General features: G+C 51.5%; 1 protein-coding gene across 1 annotated transcript in view; it reads left to right on the forward strand.

Annotated features, from left to right (window-relative positions):
- The window catches only part of LOC144806206 (uncharacterized), a 70,887-nt gene that overhangs the window by 33,078 nt on the left and 16,653 nt on the right, over positions 1 to 21,156 (forward strand). The window contains 2 exon segments of the mRNA XM_078672617.1: positions 9,504 to 9,557; positions 14,687 to 14,751. Coding sequence (XP_078528743.1) covers positions 9,504 to 9,557; positions 14,687 to 14,751 — 119 coding nt within the window.

The raw sequence follows: 21,156 nt of genomic DNA on the forward strand, positions 1-21,156 counted from the left end.
ATGCAGAGGAGGTGAGGCCTGTCCAGGGGTACAGAGGAGGAAAGGCCTGTCCAGGGGTGCAGAGGAGTAGAGGCCTGTCCAGGGGTGCAGAGGAGGAGAGGCCTGTCCAGTGGTGCAGAGGAGGTGAGGCCTGTCCAGAGGAGGGGCAGAGGAGGAGAGGCCTGTCCAGGGGTGCAGAGGAGAGGCCTGTCCAGGGGTGCAGAGGAGGAGAGGCCTGTCCAGGGGTGCAGAGGAGGAGAGGCCTGTCCAGAGCAGGGGCAGATGAGGTGAGGCATGTCCAGGGGTGCAGAGGAGGTGAGGCCTGTCCAGGGGTGCACTGTCTCTCTTCAGGGCCTGTGCATAGCGCCCAGAGGCTCAGGGTGGAGTCAGAGGTGCTGGATGGGGTGAAATGAACTCCGGGCTCCTCTGTCCTGAATGAGAATCCTTCACCAAGAAGCCTGTCCAGACGAGGAGAGGAGCTGAGGCCTGTCCAGGGGAGCAGAGGAGGTGAGGCATATCCAGGGTTAGAGAAGGAGAGGCCTGTCCAGGGGGCAGAGGAGGTGAGGCCTGTCCAGAGGAGGGGCAGAGGAGGAGAGGCCTGTAGAGGGGAGCAGAGGAGGTGAGGCCTGTCCAGAGGAGGAGAGGCCTGTCCAGGGGTGCAGAGGAGATGAGGCCTGTCCAGGGGCGCAGAGGAGAAGAGGCATGTCCAGAGGAAGACAGGAGGAGAGGCCTGTCCAGAGGAGAAGAGGAGGAGAGGACTGTCCAGAGAAGGGGCAGAGGAGGAAAGCCTGTCCAGGGGCGCAGAGGAGGTGAGGATTGTCCAAGGGTGCAGAGGAGGTGAGGCCTGTCCAGGGTCAGAGGAGGAGAGGCCTGTTCAGGGGTGCAAGGCCTGTCGGCAGAGGAGGTGAGGCCTGTCCAGAGGAGGAGAGGAGAGGCCTGACCAGAGGAGGAGCAGAGGAGGAGAGGCCTGTCCAGGGGTGCAGAGGAGGAGAGGCCTGTCCAGAGGCGGAGAGGAGGAGAGGCCTGTCCAGAGAAGGGTCAGAGTGGGAGAGGCCTGTCCAGAGGAGGGGCAGAGGAGGAGAGGCCTGTCCAGAGGAGGAGAGGCCTGTCCAGAGGAGGAGAGGCCTGTCCAGGGGTGCAGAGGAGGAGAGGCCTCTCCAGTGGAGAGGCAGAGGAGGTGAGGCGTGTCCAGGGGTGCAAAGGAGGTGAGGCCTGTCCAGGGGTGCACTGTCTCTCTTCAGGGCCTGTGCATAGCACCCCGAGGCTCAGGGCGGAGTCAGAGGCGCTGGATGGGGTGGAATGAACTCTGGGCTCTTCTGTCTTGAATGTGAATCCTTCACCAAGAGGCCTGTCGAGAGGAGGGGCAGAGGTGGAGAGGCCTGTCCAGGGGTGCAGAGGGGGAGAGGCCTGACCAGAGGAGCAGAGGAGCTGAGGCGTGCCACGGGAGCAGAGGAGGTGAGGCCTGTCCAGGGTCAGAGGACGAGAGGCCTGTTCAGGGATACAGATGAAGGGAGGCCTGTCGAGGAGGCAGAGGAGGTGAGGCCTGTCCAGAGGAGCAGAGGAGGTGAGGCCTGTCCAGAGGAGGAGCAGAGGAGGAGAGGCCTGTCCAGGTGTGCAGAGGAGGTGAGGCCTGTCCAGGGGTGCAGAGGAGGTGAGGCCTGTCCATAGGAGGACAGTACGAGAGGCCTGTCCAGAGGAGGAGAAGAGGAGAGGCCTGTCCAGAGAAGGGGCAGAGGAGGAGAGGCAAGTCCAGGGGTACAGGGGAGGTGAAGCCTGTTCAGGGTCAGAGGAGGAGAGGCCTGTTCAGGGGTGCCGAGGAGGAGAGGCCTGTCCAGGGGGCAGAGGAGGTGATGCCTGTCCAGAGGAGGAGAGGAGGAGAGGCCATCCAGGGGGTAGAGGAGGTGAGGCCTGTCCAGAGGAGGAGAGGCCTGTCCAGAGGAGGGGCAGAGGAGGTGAGGCATGTCCAGGGGTGCAGAGGAGGTGAGGCCTGTCCAGAGGAGCAGTATCTCTCTTCGCGGTCTGTGCATAGCGCCCCGATGCCCAGGGGGAGTCAGAGGTGCTGGATGGGGTGGAATGAACTCTGGGCTCCTCTGTCAATAATGAGAATCCTTCCCCGGGAGGCTTGTCCAGAGGAGGGGCAGAGGAGAAGAGGCCTGTCCAGGGGTGCAGAGGAGGTGAGGCCTGTCCAGGGGAGCAGAGGGGGTGAGTCCTGTCCAGGGGTACAGAGGAGGAGAGGCCTGTCCAGGGGCACAGACGAGGAGAGGCCTGTCCAGAGGAGGGGCGGAGGAGAGGCCTGTCCAGGGGTGCAGAGGAGGAGAGGCCTGTCCAGAGGAGGGGCGGAGGAGGAGAGGCCTGTCCAGGGGTGCATAGGAGGTGAGGCCTGTCCAGAGGAATGCAGAGGAGGAGACGCCTGTCCGTAGGAGGAGTAGAGGATTCGCCTGTCTAGGGGTGCAGAGGAGGAGAGACCTGTCCAGGGGTGCAGAGGAGAGGCCTGTCTAGAGGAGGGGCAGAGGAGGTGAGGCGTGTCCAGGGGTGCAGAGGAGGTGAGGCCTGTCCAGAGGAGCAGTGTCTCTCTTCGCGGCCTGTGCATAGCGTCCCGAGGCCCAGGGGGAGTCAGAGGTGCTGGATGGGGTGGAATGAACTCCGGGCTCCTCTGTCCTTAATGAGAATCCTTCACCAAGAGGCCTGTCCAGACGAGGGGCAGAGGAGGAGAGGCCTGTCCAGGAGTGCAGAGGAGGTGAGGCCTTTCCAGGGGTCCAGAAGGGCTGAGGCCTGTCCAGGGGTGCAGAGGAGGTGAGGCCTGTCCAGGGGTGCAGAGGAGGTGAGGCCTTTCCAGGGGTGCAGAGGAGGTGAGGCCTGTCCAGGGGTGCAGGGTGCAGAGGAGGTGAGGCCTGTCCAGGTGTGCAGAGGAGGAGAGGCCTTTCCAGGAGTGCAGAGGAGAAGAGGCCTGTCCAGGGGTGCAGAGAAGGTGAGGCCTGTCCAGGAGTGCAGAGGAGGAGAGGCCTGTTGAGGGGTGAAGAGGAGGTGAGGCCTGTCCAGGGGAGCAGAGGAGATGAGACCTGTCCAGGGGTGCAGAGGAGGTGAGGCCTGTCCAGAAGTGCAGAGGAGGTGAGGCCTGTCCAGAGGAGAAGTGGAGGAGGTGAGGCCTGTCCAGGGGTGCAGAGGAGGAGGCCTGTCCAGGGATGCAGAGGAGGAGAGGCCTGTCCAGAGGAGGAGAGGAGGTGAGGCCTATCTAGGTTTGCAGAGGAGATGAGACCTGTCCAGGGATGCAGAGGAGGTGAGGCCTGTCCACGGGTGCATAGTAGGTGAGGCCTGTCCAGGGGTGCGGAGGAGGAGAGGCCTGTCCAGGGGTGCAGAGGAGGAGAGGCATGTCCAGAGGAGGGGCAGAGAAGGTGAGGCCTGTCCAGGAGTGCCGAGGAGGACAGGTCTGTACAGGGGAGCAAAGGAGGTGAGGCCTGTCCAGGAGTGCAGAGGAGGTGAGGGCTTTCCAGGGATCCAGAAGGGCTGAGGCCTGTCCAGGGGTGCAGAGGAGGTGACGCCTGTCCAGGGGTGCAGAGGAGGTGAGGCCTTTCCAGGGGTGCAGAGGAGGAGAGGCCTGTCCAGGGGTGCAGGGTGCGGAGGAGGTGAGGCCTGTCCAGGTGTGCAGAGGAGGAGAGGCCTGTTGAGGGGTGAAGAGGAGGCAAGGCCTGTCCAGGGGTGCAGAGGAGATGAGACCTGTCCAGGGGTGCAGAGGAGGCGAGGCCTGTCCAGGGGTACAGAGGAGATGAGACCTGTCCAGGGGTGCAGAGGAGATGAGACCTGTCCAGGGGTGCAGAGGAGGTGAGGCCTTTCCAGGGGTACAGAGGAGGAGAGGCCTGTCCAGGGGTGCAGGGTGCGGAGGAGGTGAGGCCTGTCCAGGTGTGCAGAGGAAGAGAGGCCTGTCCAGGAATGCAGAGGAGGAGAGGCCTGTTGAGGGGTGAAGAGGAGGCGAGGCCTGTCCAGGGGTGCAGAGGAGATGAGACCTGTCCAGGGGTGCAGAGGAGATGAGACCTGTCCAGAAGAGAAGTGTGGCTCACTGGTTAGAGCAGGCAGACCCTGAAGCAGAGAACGGCCTGGGACCAGGGTTCAATTCCCGACACGGCAGGGTTGTGGACCAGGGTCAGCGGACTCGATAATTCTCGCTTCGGTGCCTACTCGAATCACGGGGTCACACTCTGCAACTCTGGGCATTAAGCTTGCTTAATCTCCACAACGCCCCGCCCCCCCCTGTGGCGGGATGCCTGGCTTTCACCTTGGGGATACCAAGTACGGGTTATCTCACTGGGAAAAGCCAGGACGGGTTCCCAAGGCAAGCACCAAGAGACCTCACGGTGATTTGAGCGCTATATAAGTAGCCTAAAAAAAAAAAAGAAGAAGTAGAGGAGGTGAGGCCTGTCCAGGGGTGCAGAGGAGGAGGCCTGTCCAGGGATGCAGAGGAGGTGAGGCCTGTCCAGAGGAGGGGCAGAGGAGGAGAGGCCTGTCCTTTGGGGCAGAGGAGGAGAGGACTGTCCAGAGGTGCAGAGGAGGAGAGGCCTGTCCAGGGGAGCAGTGTCTCTCTTCGGGGCCTGTGCATAGCGCCCCGAGGCTCAGGGCGGACTCAGAGGCGCTGAATTGGGTGGAATGAACTCTGGGCTCCTCTGTCCTTAATGAGAATCCTTCACCGAGAGGCCTCCCCAGAGGAGGGGCAGAAGAGGAGAGGCCTGTCCAGAGGAGGAGAGGCCTGTCAGAGGAGGGGCAGAGGATGAGTGGCCTGTCCAGGGGTAGAGAGGTGGAGAGGCCTGTCCAGAGGAGGGGCAGAGGAGGAGAGGCCTGTCCAGGGGTGCAGAGGAGGAGAGGCCTGTCCAGAGGAGGGGCAGAGGAGGAGAGGCCTGTCCATGGGTGTAGACTAGGAGAGGCCTGTCCAGAGGAGGGGTAGAGGAGGAGAGGCCTGTCCAGGAGGTGATGAGGCCTGTCTAGGGGTGCAGAGGAGGTGAGACGTCTCCAGGAGTGCAGAGGAGGTGAGGCCTGTCCCGGGGTGCAGAGGAGGAGAGGCCAGTCCAGGGGTGCAGAGGAGGTGAGGCCTGTCCAGGGGTGCAGAGGAGTTGAGGCCTGTCCAGGGGTGCAGAGGAAGTGAGACCTCTCCAGGGGCAGAAGAGGTAAGGCCTGTCCAGGGGTGCAGAGGAGGAGAGGCCTGTCCAGGGGTGCAATGGAGGTGAGACTTGTCCAGGGTGAGCATAAGAGGTTAGACCTGGGGGTGCAGAGGAGGTGAGGCCTGTCCAGGTGGGTGCAGAGGGGGCGAGGCATGTCCTGGGGACAGAGGAGGTGAGGCCTGTCCGGGGGTGAAGAGGAGGTGGGGCCTGTCCAGGGGAATGCAGAGGAGGAGAGGCCTGTCCAGGGGAATGCAGAGGAGGAGAGGCCTGTCCAAGGGGTGCAAAAGAGGTGAGGCCTGTCTAGGGGGAGGAGAGGACGTGAGACTTGTCCAGGGGTGCAGAGATGATGAGGCCTGTGAAGCGCTTGCAGATAAGCTGAGGCCTGTCCAGGTGTGCAGAGGAGTTGAGGCCTGTCCAAGGGTGCTGAGTAGGAGAGGCCTGTCCAAGGAGAGCAGAGGAGGTAAGGCCTGTCCAGGGGTGCAGAGGTGCAGAGGAGGTGAGGCCTGTCCAGAGGTTAGAGGAGGTGAGGCCAGTCCAGGGGTGCAGAGGAGGTAAGGCTTGTCCAGGAGTGCAGAGGAGGTGAGGCCTGTCCAGGGGTGCACAGGAGGTGAAGCCTATCCAGGGGTGCACAGGAGGTGAGGCCTGTCCAGGGGTGCAGAGGAGGTGAGGCATGTCCAGGGGCCAGAGGAGGTGAGGCATGCCAGGGGGCAGAGGAGGTGAGGTCTGTCCGGGGGTGAAGAGGAGGTGGGGCCTGTCCAGGGGGTAAAGAAGAGGTGAGGCCTCTCTAGGGGGAGGAGAGGAGGTGAGACCTGTCCAGAGTTGCAGAGGAGGTGAGGCCTGTCTGGTGTCGGGGGGGGCTCAGAGGAGGTGAGGCCTGTCCATCGGGTGAAGAGGTGGTGATTCCTGTCCAGGGGGGCAGAGGAGGTGAGGCCTCAGAGAAGGTGAGGCCTGTCCAGGGAGTGAAGAGGAGGTGAGGCATGTCCAGGGGGTGCAGAGGAGGAGAGGCCTGTCCAGAGGGGTGCAGAGAAGGTAATGCCTGTCCAGGGGTGCAGAGGAGATGTTGCCTGTCCAGGGGTGCAGAGAAGGTGAGGCCTGTTCAGGGGTACAGATGAGTTGTGGCCTGTCCAGGGGAGCAGAGAAGGTGAGGCCTGTTCAGGGGTGCAGAGGAGGAGAGGCCTGTCCTGGGGTGCAGAGGAGGTGAGGCCTGTCCAGGGGTCAGAGGAGGTGAGGCCAGTCCAGGGGAGCAGAGGAGGTGAGGCCTGTCCAGGAGGTGATGAGGATGTGAGGCGTCTCCAGTGAGGCCTGTCTAGGGGTGCAGAGGAGGTGAGGCGTCTCCAGTGGCGCAGAGGAGGTGAGGCCTGTCTAGGGGGTGCAGAGGAGGTGAGGCCTATCCTGTCCAGATGTGTGCAGAGGAGGTGAGGCCTGTCCAGGGGTGCAGAGGAGGTGAAGCCTGTCTGGTGTGGGGGGGCTCAGAGGACGTGCGGCCTGTTAAGGGGTGCAGAGGAGGTGAGTCATGTCCTTTTTGGGAGGAGTGGTTGCAAAGGTGGTGAGGCCTGTCCAGGGGTGCAGAGTGGAGGTGATGAGGCCTGTGAAGTGGGTGAAGATAAGGTGAGACCTGTCCCTGGGGCACAGAGGAGGTGAGGCCTGTCAAGGGGGTATAGAGGAGGTGAGGCCTGTCCAGGGGTCTGAGGAGGAAAGGCGACTCCAGTGAGGATTTTCCAGGGGGTGCAGAGGAGATGAGGCCTATCCAGGGGGTGCAGGGGAGGTGAGGCCTGTCTAGGGGGTGCAGAGGAGGTGAGGCCTGTCCAGGGGTGCAGAAGAGGTGAGGCCTGTCCAGGGGTGCAGAGGAGGTGAGGCATGTCCAGGTGTGAGGCCTGTCCAATGAGTGAAGAGGAGGAGAGGCCTGTTCAGGGGTGTAGAGGAGGTGAGGCCTGATCAGGAGGTGCAGAGATGAGGCCTGTTCAGGGGTGCAGAGGAGGTGAGGCTTGTCCAAAGGGTGCAAAGGAGGTGAGGCCTGTCCATGGGGTGCAGAGGAGGTGAGGCCTGTCCAGGGGAAGAGAGGAGGAGAGGCCTCTCCAGGGGGAGCAGTGAAGGTGAGGCCTATCCAAAGGGGAGCAGAGGAGGTGAGGCCTGTCTAGGGGGTGCAGAGGAGGTGAGGCCTGTCCTGGGTGCAGAAGAGGAGAGGCCTGTCCAGTGTTGCAGAGGATGTGAGGCCTGCCCTGAGGGCTGTTGAGGAGATGCCTGTCCAGGAGCAGAGGAAGTGAGGCCAGTCCAGGGGAGCAGAGGAGTTGAGGCCTGTCCAGGAGGTGATGAGGAGGTGAGGCCTGTCTAGGGGTGCAGAGGAGGTGAGGCATCTCCAGGGTTGCAGAGGAGTTGAGGCCTGTCTGGTGTCGGGGGGCTCAGAGGAGGTGAGGCCTGTCCAAGGAGTACAGAGGAAGTGAGGCCTGTCCATCGGGTAAAGAGGTGGTGATGCCTGTCCAGGGGGTGCAGAGGAAGTGAGGCCTGTCCAGGGAGTGGAGAGGAGATGAAGCCTTTTCCAGTGGGTGAAGAGGAGGTGAGGCATGTCCAGGGGGTGATGAGGTGGTGAGGCATGTCCAGGGGGCAGAGGAGGAGAGGCCTGTCCACAGGGGTGCAGAGAAGGTGAGGCCTGTTCAGGGGTGCAGAGGAGTTGTGGTCTGTCCAGGAGAGCGGAGAAGGTGAAGCCTGTTGAGGGGTGGAGAGGAGGTGTGGCTTGTCTATTGGGTGCAAAGGAGGTGAGGCATGTCCTTTTTGGGGAGGGGTTGCAAAGGTGGTGAGGCTTGTCCAGGTGGTGTAGAGGAGGTGAGGCCTGTCAAGGGTGTGCAGAGGAGGTGAGGCCTGCCCTGAGGGGTGTTGAGGAGATGTCTGGCCAGGAGCAGAGGAAGTGATGCCAGTCCAGGGGGAGCAGTGGAGGTGAGGCGTCTCCAGGATCACAGAGGAGGTGAGGCCTGTCCATGGAGGGCAGAGGAGGTGAGGCCTGTCCAGGGGGTGCAGAGGAGGCGAGGCCTGTCCAGAGGTGTGCAGAGGATGTGAGGCCTGTCCAGGGGTGCAGAGGAGGTGAGGCCTGTCTGGTGTGGGGGGGCTCAGAGGAGGTGAGGCCTGTCCATCGGGTGAAGAGGTGGTGAGGCCTGTCCAGGAGGTGCAGAGGAGGTGAGGCCTGTCTGGTGGGGCGGGCTCAGATGAGGTGAGGCCTGTCCAGGGAGTGGAGAGGAGGTGAGGCCTTTTCCAGGAGTTGAAGAGGAGGTGAGGCCTGTCCAGGAGGTGCAGAGGAGGTGAGGCCTGTCTGGTGGGGCGGGCTCAGATGAGGTGAGGCCTGTCCAGGGAGTGGAGAGGAGGTGAGGCCTGTCCTGGGGGAGTAGAGGAGGTGAGGCCTGGGGTTGCAGAGGAGGTGAGGCCTATCCAAAGCTGAGCAGAGGAGGTGAGGCCTGCCCATGGGGAGCACAGAAGGTGAGGCCTGTCCTGGGAAGAGAGGCGGTAAGCCCTGTCTAGGAAGCGCAGATGAGGTGAGGCCTGTCCTTGGTGCAGAAGAGGAGAGGCCTATCCAGTGGTGCAGAGGATGTGAGGTCTGTCCTGAGGGTGCAGAGGAGATGCCTGTCCAGCGGGAGCAGAGGAGGTGAGGCCTGTCTAGGGGTTCCAGAGTTGGTGAGGCCTGTACAGTGGTGCAGAGGAGGTGAGGACTGTCCTGGGGGAGAAGAGGAGGTGTGCCTGTCCAGGGGGAGAAGAGGAGGTGATGCCTGTCCAAGGGGGTACAGAGGAGATGAGTCCTGTCCAAGGGGCTGAAGAGGGGCTGAGGCCTGTCCAGGGGGTGCAGAGGAGGTGAGGCCTGTTGTCAAGGGTTGTGGTTACTCACAGTGCCGACACTCCCAGGAGCAGAACAATGTGATTTTCCAAATCCCCCCACTGGTTTTCCCACAGCCACCAACTGAAGAGTTAACTAGTGGCTGTGTGAACCTAGCCGGGGGCAAGGGGAATGGGACAGAAAAGAGACTGCCTGATCTTCTGGCTCTTTCACTCTACTTTTTCCTTTCTGCCATACTCAGTTTTATGCCTTTCTTACTCCCTCTCTATCTTCAACCATGAGTGAAAATCGTAACAGAAAAGCACACCATTACTAATTTCCTTCAATTCCTTCTCCCCTTTCTTACTCTTTCTCTCTCTATTTCCTTACCCAGAGTGCCTATGGCTTTTGCTCCTCTTCTATTCTTCAATATAAGTATTTTATTCTTTGGTAACCTGCATTATAAACAACATTTTAGCACCCTTTAACTCTGTGAGTTCATTTATTCGTTTTCACTCATTTGTTCATTCACTCTCTGCCTTACTTTCTTATCTTCTGAATTCTTCTTACTTCTCCCTTAGGAACCTTCTGGAGTCTCCACCGTCAACCAAGCGACGAAGAAATCAGGAACTGAAGTATTCAATTGGTAAGTATTAATTCTTCTCTTTATATATTTTTTTCCTATTTACTTTAAATTGGTATTTCTCTCTAGTTCTAAATTACCTAACTAACTAACCGACGCACTGAAGCCCTCTAACTAATTTGCTGGTGAAGTGCGTGGTTCTAAAATCAACCTGCGCACTTCACAGCTGGTCTAGACCTCGCGCCCATGTCCAGGAGAGCAGGACTAGACCACCACGGTCCTCCCTCTTGGTAGTACAGGGGAGAATGCCCGGTTCCGCACTATAATCACCAGCGACCTTTTGCAAATGGGTGATCTTTGCATTGCCGGTTCAATGGCAGATACTGCGGGACAAAGAAGAGCTTTGATTCCATTTTCATGCACCCTGACAGTACCCCCTCACAAGTTTAAGCCTCCAGCCTGAGGCTTGTGATGATTTTGCGAGTTCAAAATCTTGGTTAATCGTGGAGCATGAACATCTGATTATTCCACCCATGACCTATCCTCTTGGCCAAAACCGGCCCAGTCTACAAGATAGAAGATTTTCTCTCGAATGGACTTTGAATCTTGGATTCTTTTATCTTCAAATTCTTCTCATCCTTCCACTAAAATAGGTTTCCTGTTTCTCAGTTCTTTCAGATGAGGTGAAACCTTTTTAGGATAAGAAACATGAAACACTGGGAGTATTTTTAGCTGTGGTGGTTGTTTTAGTTTGAAAGTCACTGGATTCACTACTTGCTCCACAGGAAATGTACCTATAAATCAGGATTGAAACTTTCGATTTCCTTTAAGCTTTAGGTTTCTTGTGCTTAACCAAACCCTGTCCCCTGTACTGAAATCTGGTTCCGGTCTTCTTTTTCTTATGTGCACTTAGCTTGTAGCGTTCGTTAACTTTCATTAAGTTCTTGATGGCAGACTCGTGTACCTTGCTAAGATGCTGTACAAAGTTTTGTGCCTCAGGCACCGACACTTCTTGAGAGGAAACCACAGAATTTGGATGCCTTCCGTAATTCAAGTAGAAAGGGGAAAACCAGTAAAGGCCTTCTTAGCATTATTATGCGCAAACTCTGCGGTCCAAAGATCAGGCCACTCTCCCTCTTGATCCAAGAGAAACAGTCTGAGATACTTTTCTAACTTTTGATTGGCCCTTTCAGTTTGACCATCTGTTTGTGGATGAAAACTCGTTGAATAACGTGTCTCCGTTCCCAAACCCCTTGTGTAAGCCTTCCAAAAATGGGATAGAAATTGAGACCTATGATCTGTGATCAAAACCTTTGGAATGCCATGTATCTTAATAACACTTTGATTGAATTGTGTGGCTATTTGTTTTGCAGATGACTTCCCTTTCAAGGCAACAAAATGCGCTATTTTTCAAAAGGCGTCTACCATGACTAATACTGAGCTCAATCCCTGACTAGAAGGCAATTCAACAATCCAATCAAATCCATAGTCACCGTGTGCCAAGGATATGGAGGGGTAGGCAAATGTCTCAATAAACCCTGAGAAGCCAGCTTATCTGTCTTCCCCATTGCACAAATCTCACAGCTTTCAAAATTGAACTGGAACATCTTTGGACAACCCTGGCCACCGAAACTGTCTCTTTCACAACTCCTCCTTTCGATGGATTCCAGGGTGACCAGCCAATGGACAGTCGATCAACGCTTGTTGTTGAAGTTCTTTGATTGGTAAGTACAAGACCTTGGAATGAAATGGTAATCCATCAACAATTTCTCGAATTGACTCCTTCTCTGCCCAGCTCCGCATTTTTTCAGAAGTTATTGCTTCTTTGACCTTGTCTACGAGAGTTTTCTCACTAGTGGCTCCAACGATCTTAGCTTCAGGAATTATCTTTTGATCACTAATGGGACTCTTTCTTCCATCCGTGTCAATACGAGACAAGGCATCTACCTTTCCATTATTTCTTCCCAACTGAAGATTCCGGTGATTGGTGAATACCGTCACTGCATGTTTTGCTCTGAGAAGGTAATGTCGCCATTCTCGGAAGGCATCTTTGATTGCGAGGAGTTCTTTATCTGAAATAGTAAATTGAATTTCCGCTGGTTGCAGTTTTCTAGAGTAATATGCCACTGGATGCAACCGTTCGGTCTCTTTGTGTCTCTGTGAAAGTACCCCTCCGATGGCCCATTCAGAAGCATCAGTCTCCAGGTAAAACGGTTGAGTAGGATCCGCATGCAACAGAATTGGCGCAGTGGTAAAACTTTTCTTCAAGAACTGGAAAGCATCTTCTGCCTCGGCAGACCATTGAAAAGGTACTCCTTTCCCTAGCAATTTAGTAATTGGAGGTACCTTCAGGGAAAAATCTCGAATGAAACTGCGATAGAAATTTGCAAACCAGATGAAGCTCTGTATTTCTTTCAGAGAGGTTGGAGGAGGCCAATTTAAGCCTGCCTCAATCTTTTTAACATCCATGGTAAGACCTTCTGGAGCAATTAAAATTCCGAAGAAATCCACAAATTTCACTCCAAAAGCGCATTTCTCAAGTTTTACGTAAAGCTTGTTTTCCTTCAGGCAATGCAAAACTCTTTTGACCTGTGGCTGATCTTCTGATGAGGAATAAAGAAAAATGTTGTTGATGTAAACAATTGCGCATTGATCAATGAACTCCTTCAGGACATCATTAATAAAGTACTGGAAGGCTGTAGGAGCGTTGCTCAAACCGTAGGGCCTCACTTGGTACTCATATAATCCATACTTTGTTCTGAATGCTGTTTTCTATTCATCTCCACTTCTTACTCAAATTAAATGGCACGCCCCCTGTAAATCTAACTTCATGAAGATTTTGCCATCTTTTAATTCATCTAGAAGAACTGAAATCAGGGGAAGAGGATAACGATTCTTTATTGTAATCTTGTTCAAGACACGATAATCTATACACATTCTCAGATCTCTGTCACGTTTTGAAACGAAAAATAATGGTGAAGAAACGGGGGACTGTGATGGTCGTATGAACCAGTTTTCTCAGTATTTCTGAATGTAATCTTTATGATGACGGTTTTCAGCTAAAGTAAGCACATCAATTGGCTACAAGGAAGGTTAGATCCAGGTTCCAAATTGATTTTGCAGTCATACGACCGATGTGGGTGCAACTTCTTCGATTCCGGTCTCTCGGAAAACTTCAGCAAACTCTTGATATTCTACCGGAAGACTCACAGTTTGAATCACACACACCATCATATTTTGCTCGCACAATAAAGCTGCTGGATTTCCATCTAGCTCTTTCCACTTTTCTCCGAAGCATTTCTCCAAACAATAACTTGAGTTAAACTTCACGGTTCGATCACTCCAGTTAATTATTGGCTTGTGTTCAGTTAACCAAGGCAAACCCAGGATGATTCCAAACTGCAGAGCATCGATCAAGTTAAATTGAATCTATTCCTTTTGAACTTCGACAGAGACAAGTTCCACAACTTCTGTGTGACTGGTTATTGGGCCGGAAGATACATTTGTACCATCAATAGCCTTAACTGCCTCACTTCTCTTTTTAGGTAATGCCTTCAGACCAATTTTCAAGGCATATTTGTAGCACGTGAGTCCAGCATCATGGCCACTCCTGAAAGAACTCTGTCTCGAAATCTTAGTGTCATCGTCAGAATGAGGTGTGGAGCATAAGATTGTAGAGTATTGGCCACTTGATGAGAAATTGGAGTTGTATCCTTATTAGCAACCACCAGCCGAACTTCTTCTACTGGTGGTGCAGAGAGTTTTCCTTCTTGAAGGTTTTTGGTTTCTTGGGACATTCCTTTACAAAATGTCCACTAATACTACAATAAAACCATAGATTACTCTGTCGACACTTTTCTTTCTCTTCTTCGGAAAGGGGGCCTCTAATAGGTCCAATTTGTATAGGCTCATCTCCATGTTCTTTATCACCAGATTTAACAACCTCTGCTCTGACCTGGTCAAAGCGTAGTACACTGGGCCGAATTTTGCGTCAACTTTCACCAGTTATTTCTTTTTGTCGATAGACTATCTCTAAAATGAGATCATTTGAAGCTGAAACTTCTGTAGGGTGATTTGGGATCTGTGACAAAGCATACTTTAAATCATCTCTCAAACCCCGGTAGAACAAGGCTGCCCTTTTGGTCTCCGGCCATTCAGTTTCTACAACAAGTTTGTTAAATTGGGCCAGGTAAGTAACAAGCTCTCGAATCCCTTGCCTCAACTCCAGTAATTCGTTATCCGTAGCCTGTGCCACCTTCTGACGATCAAAAAGTCGCAAAAACTATTTTTTTAATTACTCGAAGGTATTTGAAATTGTGGAGACTTGAGTGACCAGGGGCATTGACCACAAAGATGTGTCTCCATTGAGATACGACAAGATGAAAGCTATACGAAATTGTGCATCTGGGAAGACAGAGGGCTGACACATGAAGTACAACGAGCACTGAGATAAGAAAATTTGGGCCTTCATTTCAAATTTGATTACCTGCTATTAACTCTTGTTGAATCGCCTTAAGAATATTTTATACATTTTTTTAATCAAACTCTTCAGCAATTCTATTCGGGTGAGTATTGACGTGGGCACTTCACTCTGTCAAGGGTCATGGTTACTCACAGTGCCGACACTCCTAGGAGCAGAACAATGAGATTTTCCAAATTCCACCACTGGTTACCCACAGCCACCAAATGAAGAGTTAAATAGTGGCCGTGTGAACCCAGCCGGAGGAAAGGGGAATGGGACAGAGAAGAGACTGCCTGACCTTGTGGCTCTTCCACTCTACTTCTTCCTTTCTGCCATACTCCATTTTATGCCCTTCTTACTCCCTCTCTATCGTCAAGCATTAGTGGAAATCGCTTTAACAGAAAAGCACATCATTACTAATTTCCTTCAGTTCCTTCTCCACTTTCTCACTCTCTCTCTCTCTTGCTCTCTCTCTCTCTCTCTCTCTCTCTCACTCACTCTCTCTCTCCCTCTCTCTCTATTGCCTTACCTAGAGTGCCTATGGCTTTTGCTCCTCTTCTATTCTTCAATATAAGTATTTGTTCTTTGGTAACCTGCATTATAAACAACATTTTAGCACCTTTTAACTCGGTGAGTTCATTTATTCTTTTTCACTCATTCGTTCATTCACTCTCTGCCTTACTTTCTTATCTTCTAAATTCTTCTTACTTCTCCCTCAGGAACCTTCTGGAGCCTCTGCTGTCAACCAAGAGACGAAGAAATCAGGAACTGAAGTATTCAATGGGTAAGTATAAATTCTTCTGTTTATATTTCTTTTTTCCTATTTACTTTAAATTGGTATTTCTCTCTAGTTCTAAATTACCTAACTAACTAACCGATGCACCGAAGCGCTCTAACCTGCGCCTAAGCCTGGCACAAAACTGCACTATTTCTATGTAACTAGACTACAGAAAGAATGTGACTAATCTCTGAAAATCCGTTGGTGAAGTGCCTCAGTTCTATAATCAACCGGCGCACTTCACAGCTGGTCTAGACCTCGCACCGTGTCCAGGAGCTCAGGACCAGACCAGCAACTTCCACCACGGTCCTCCCTGTTGGTAGTACAGGGGAGAATGCCCGGTTCCACGCTATAATCACTCGCGACCTTTTGCGAGCGGGTGATCTTTGCAATGCCGGTTCAATGGCAGATACTGCGGGACAAAGAAGAGCTTTGATTCCTTTTTCCTGCACCCTAACATCTGTCCAGGGGGTGCAGAAGAGGTGAGGCCTGTACTGTGCTGAGGAGGTGAGACCTGTTCAGGGGGTGCAGAGGAGTTGAGGTCTGTCCTGGGCCAGTGGTGCAGTGGAGGTGCGGCCTATCCAGGAGGTCTATGCCGAGGCCGAGTGTGTCGCTGACGTCTATAAGTGATGCAGTCATATCCGTGCCCCCCTAAACCTGGAAACGACCCTGTAAGTGTACATCATGCTATCAGATGTTACATTTTTAGTAACCGCAATCATATTGTAGCTAGTGTTAACCTTTTTTAAGGTTTCCATGAAAATACTGCATTCCAGAAGTACTGGTAACACCCTCACAGTAATCTTAAAAAGAATTACTCTTTGCTCCATTGCCCACACTCTTCTAGTGCAGCTCGGTGATGCCAGCACAACTGGAACAGCCTGGCAGGGTGCACAGATCTCAGCTATAAAAGTCCTGCTTGTTTGGTGCTGGGTGACAGGAGCCACCGGGCAGCAAGGATCTCATAGTGAGTGTCCACATGCCAGTTTGTGGATCGTGTTCGCAACCCAACCCAACCATATCAGCATACTACGAATCTTTGCCACCACCACACAAGCAAACTGACCCAGGAGTTACAACTTAGCCATGGAGGCTCCGGGCCATTGCTTACATTGATGGCTCCAACCAGGTCTCTGGCACTCTGGACAGCTATCTAAACAGAGGCCATGCCCTTTTGAGAAGCTAGTGACCCCAGTGCTTCTTCGAACAGTTCTTTTATAGTGCCGCTCCATTTTACATGGCCATCTCTCCACCCCATGGCCTCCTCAACATGGTGCGATGTTTGATTGACATTTGTTCCGCGAAGTCCTGAAGCGTGCATAAAGCACAAGCCTGAAAACCATCGGCCTATATCTTCCAGGATCAACACCTAATGAGAAGAACAAACGCAGAATTCAAATGTTTTGATAGACCAATGTCATAGTCACAGTTTGATGCACTGTAGGTGTTCACCGTATTAGCAGGTCTTTTGTAATTAGGCGCTCCTACCTGGAGACGATTGTTATGTGGTCACTATTAATAAGGGTTTATTGTTGTTCGACATTGCGGATACACTGTCTACTTTCATACTTCTGCTTTTCCTTGACCTTTGTGTTGTTCTAAAAGTACCAGTAACCTTTATAAGGCAAGTCGGTAAGCTTTATAATGTTGTCTATCAGTTATTGCTTTGTCACCTTCTTGTAAAATATGCAAACCAAACTTGAAATAAGTACACTTTGTTGTGAGAATAGCTATTGTTGCCAGTGATTTCTTTTATTGCAGCACAGCAATGCCTCTATTATAAATCGAACATTGATAATTCAAATAGAATTGATTTCATTCCAGAGTGTCTTTTGCACCATTAAGGTGATAAATAATACGTTGACCTCATATTTGAGTTGGGTCGGTTTATCCTATTAGTGTCCTGTCCTTCGCCATCGTTTTCCATTGAGCGGCCTTGCCTCTAGAGGGTCATACGGGCTCTCCCCCTCCCTTTGCTTTGACAGTGTTTGCCTTTAGAGATGCTGATATGGAGTGCGGAAACCTGCAGTTAAGCAGCTCTGAACGAGTGAATGAAATCCATGCTGGTGGTTTGTGCTGGGAACGTGCCTTTCATGTTTATTTCTTCCATCCAGCCTCCTTCGAGGTACATACATTTTCAGATAAGGGGACAGAGGCACAGAAAGAGTAGGATTCACCTAAACGGTTTAAGTCTGATGAACACAGAACTACTTTTTCCAAAGGTTATTACTTGGCCACGTTACATTCTGGTGAATAGTCCATGAGAATGGGCGCTGTGTACCCCTCCCCCCTCCAAAGGCAATGTCTATGTGGTAATCAAACTCTCGTGTCATCGGTAGGCTAAGGGTAAGATTAATTCACCACTCACCCAACTGCACCAGGAACATAACTGTCGGGAACACTCCTGGCAACGCTTTGACAACACTCCTGGCAATGCATATTCAACAGTCCAGGAGCCGCAGGAATTAATCTTCAGTTAAAGACGCATCACCACAGTCTGGGTCCATTTTTAAAAGCACAGTTTTACTTACAACTTTAGGATGGTTCTAAATACCCCCGATCTTGGACAAAAAAGGGGAGAGAAGCATAAATGTAATTAGTGATTCCCGAAGCGCACTATTTCACAAACTGGTAGGTCAGGGTTAAACACGGAGTCTCTTGGTTGCACAGTTTCCTAGTGCAGTAAACCACAACTGGGGTGGTGGAGATTGTGAGGGAGCAGCCGAGGGACTACAATCCCAGGGTAAGGACCTGTATAGTGGCCCTGTTGAGAAGTAACATTTGGTGTCTATTTCCAGCATCTTTAGGTAATGAAATGAAATGAAATGGGATTTATAAACGCGCAACTAAGCCCGAAGGCATCAAGGCGCCTAACCAAAAAAATCAAGTAAGGCAAATCCAGAGCTAGGGGTAGGCTTTGGCAAATAGCCACGTTTTGAGCATCTTCCTGAATGCTTGCTTAGTGGGGAGGGATTTAATCTCAGTTGGCAGAGCATTCCATAGCTTAGGAGCCAAGGTTGAAAAGGCTCTGCCACCCCATTTGGCTCTGCGGACACGGGGAATAGCCAGCAGGGACCTATTAGCTGAGCGCAGAGCTCTGCCAGGGGTATAGGGAACCAGCAGTTCCCTCAGACCTCTAGACCCATTTGAAGCCAAAGCCCCATAGATCAGACATAGGGACTTAAAAGCGATCCTGGACTCTATCGGAAGCCAGTGCAAACTTTTTCTTGCAGCCGTGGCGGAGGCCCGCTTAGGAAGATCTAGTACAAATTTTGCTGCGGCATTCTGTACCATTTGAAGTCTCCTTATGAGGCCCTTGTTAGTGCCAAGAAGTAGGGCATTGCAATAGTCTAATCTTGAGCCTATTAAAGCAACTACCACTTGTTTCCTGGCTTGAGGGGATAGATAATATTTTATCTTCCGCAGGATGTTTATTATGCCCCAGCAGGTAGAGATGGTCCTGTTCACTTGGTGACTCATCCCCAAAATAGGATCAATCATGACTCCTAAGTTTCTGGCCAAGGCAGTGGGTGTAGGGCACTGGCCCAAAGATGGGGGCCACCATTCCGCCGACCAGATGTCCTCCTTGCCTCCGAACACCAGAATCTCTGTTTTCTCGCCGTTGAGCTTCAATGAATTGCAAATCATCCATTGAGCCACTGCCTCCATACAGTGTCTAAAATTGGAGGCAGCCAAGTTGGAAGGTTGGGCGAGAGACACCAGGATCTGCGTGTCATCGGCATAGGATACTACCTCCATCCCAAAAGATCTAATCAGCCTGGCAAGTGGGGTCACATAGATGTTAAAAAGGGTCGGGCTTAGAGCCGACCCCTGAGGGACCCCACACTGCACAGGGTGGGATGGAGATAGGAACTCCCCCATCTTGACTCTCTGTTCCCTCTGGCCAAGGAAAGAGGTCAGCAGACTAAGTGCTGGCCCCTCGACCCCTATCTCCCTCAGTCGGGATGTTAGCACTGAGGGGGACACTGAGGTAAAGTGGTAAAGTCGGTATTAGATGTTATGTCTAGTGGTGGTGCGTGCACACACCGGTGAATTGTCTACCTCGTTAAGGGTTGTGCCAAGGTTTTTTTTACAAAATTTGGTAGATGTATTGAGCATATTTATAAGTGCCTGTCCACCAATATTTTCATTTTTTTTAATTATTTTTTTTATTTTGAAGTGAGTCCCTTGCTTACTTTGCCACTGGATTAAAGCTAGCCTGGCTGATGAGGGGTGTTACCCTGAAACTGGTCTCAGGATGCTTGTATTCAGTCCAGAGAAGACCAAAGATGACAGATTCAGCCAGGATCTGTGACTGGGGGAGAGTGTCTGAAAATGTTCTTTTTTTGTAAAAATGTTTTTATTTCAGAACCAGAAAATACAGGAGTCAAAATACAAAATACATAATTACATAATTCCATATAGAAAAAAAAGAAAGGACAAAAAGAGGAAAAAACAAAAAAAACAGAAAAAGAAAAAGTTATCTGAAGAATAGAGAGTATGGAAAGTCGAAAAGAAGAAAAACAGGATACAAATATATAACAATTGCAACACATAATATATATTACCGAAAAAAAAATAATAATAAAATTAGCTACAAGAAAAGAACACACAACAGATACTTGACAGTTATTATTGCAGAGATAGCGGTCGAACCCCGGACTTCCATGAAGTTATCGGGTACCAAATAGCATCTCCTATTTTTCTTGCCTTAGGCCCTCTGGTAGCGTATATCGCTTTTTCGAGATTAAAAACCGCAAGAAGGCGGGCAAGCCACATTTGGAAGCTTGGTGGATCAGGTTCCTTCCATCGAGCTGATAGAATAATTCTTAATACGGCCGTTCCTATAAATAACATTCTTTCCACATTAATGGAGAGATTCAAAGAGTTATCATGCCCAAGCACATAGAGTAGAAAATTCGGGAATTTTATGCCCAAACACCTCTTCCCAGAATTCAGACATCATTCTTTTAATTTGGTAAGCTCCCTGCACTCACAAAACATATGGATTAATGTAGCAGGGCCTAGAAGACATCTGGGACATAAATCATTCTCCCTCTTGCCCCACGCAAATAGCTTAATGGGAGTATAGTAGAGATTAAAAATAGTTTTGTACATCTGGGCTTTGAGACTGGCTGACATAAGGAGACGCTGTGTTAGCTCTAAGCTTCTATCAATATCTACATTAGGGTTCTCTAATTTATCGGCCCAGGTAGCTTCCGTTTTTTCTATGTCATCTTGGATTCTAGTCATTAATAGACCGGAAATTGAGCCAATTCTAGTAGTTATTCTAGTAATTGCCTCAATGATGTCGATTCTTCCCAAAGAAACAGCGGGTGCTTTTAATTTAAGTATTGTATATACCTGAACAAATTTAAGATAATCCCCATTAGATAGCAGGTATTTTGTCTGTAAATCTGTGAAAGTGGTTTTGTAATTTCTTAACAAAAAATCGCTCACAGTAATAATCCCTAATGATTCCCATTTCTTAGAGATGACATCGAACCCAAGGCCTGCAAGAAGTTTTGAATGCCAGAGGGGCGTGTACCTATTTATTTTCCCAATGCGCATATGCTTAATGGTTTTGGACCATACCCTCCAAGCGTTAGATATAATTTTTAATTTACTTTTTTTATAATTGCTGGCCTCTATTTGCCTCAAATAGAGGCCTTTTGCTGTCTCCCCAAGTGCCAGCTCATAAATAGAAGGGATTGTAGTGAGATCCATAACACCTGCCGAGGGGATAGAACATAACAGCGGTACCATTTGTTGGAGGAATGTTGCCCAGAAGTAAGGTAGGATAATTGGAATTGCGAGACGCTTTGTGGAAGTGAAAGAAGTTTGATGGACCTCCTGATCTTGCCCTGCTGCCATACAAATTTATTCTGATTCAGAAAAGGGGGTGGTGATGAACAGAGTGTCTGAATTAAGCAGACCACTCTTACCCAGTCCAAAGATCAGGGCTTGTTCCATCACCGTTATTTAGCTCACTGCCCCATCCAAGCTCAGAACCTGGCTATATGCAAATTAGTCTGTCCCTGGCCCAGTGCATCATGGGAACAGGGCAGACCAAACTACCAAGCCAATTCTTCACCAGAAAGGAGATGTAGCGATTGCTGGGTCCTGGGGGCTGGGTACTGGTCACCGTAGAAATCCCCGTCGCTGTAGGGCGCCTGGGAGAAAATGTAGGACACGTCATATGGACTACAGGAACCAGCATGCCCAGGGAACAGTGGGCGGAACCATGAGACCAAGCATTCATAGGCACCTCCCTTACATCAGAAAGGTGCTTGTCAATCGATCCGGAAGACGTGGGATGGGCGGATGGTGTTCCCCGCCGGATTTCAGCTAGAAGCAAGTCTGCTAAGGAGCTGAAGTCGTTTTTCATCCTGCCGCCTGATTCCTGCATAC

The sequence above is a fragment of the Lissotriton helveticus genome, assembly GCF_964261635.1.
Source record: "Lissotriton helveticus chromosome 1_1 unlocalized genomic scaffold, aLisHel1.1 SUPER_1_unloc_53, whole genome shotgun sequence".
Taxonomy (NCBI): Eukaryota; Metazoa; Chordata; class Amphibia; order Caudata; family Salamandridae; genus Lissotriton; species Lissotriton helveticus.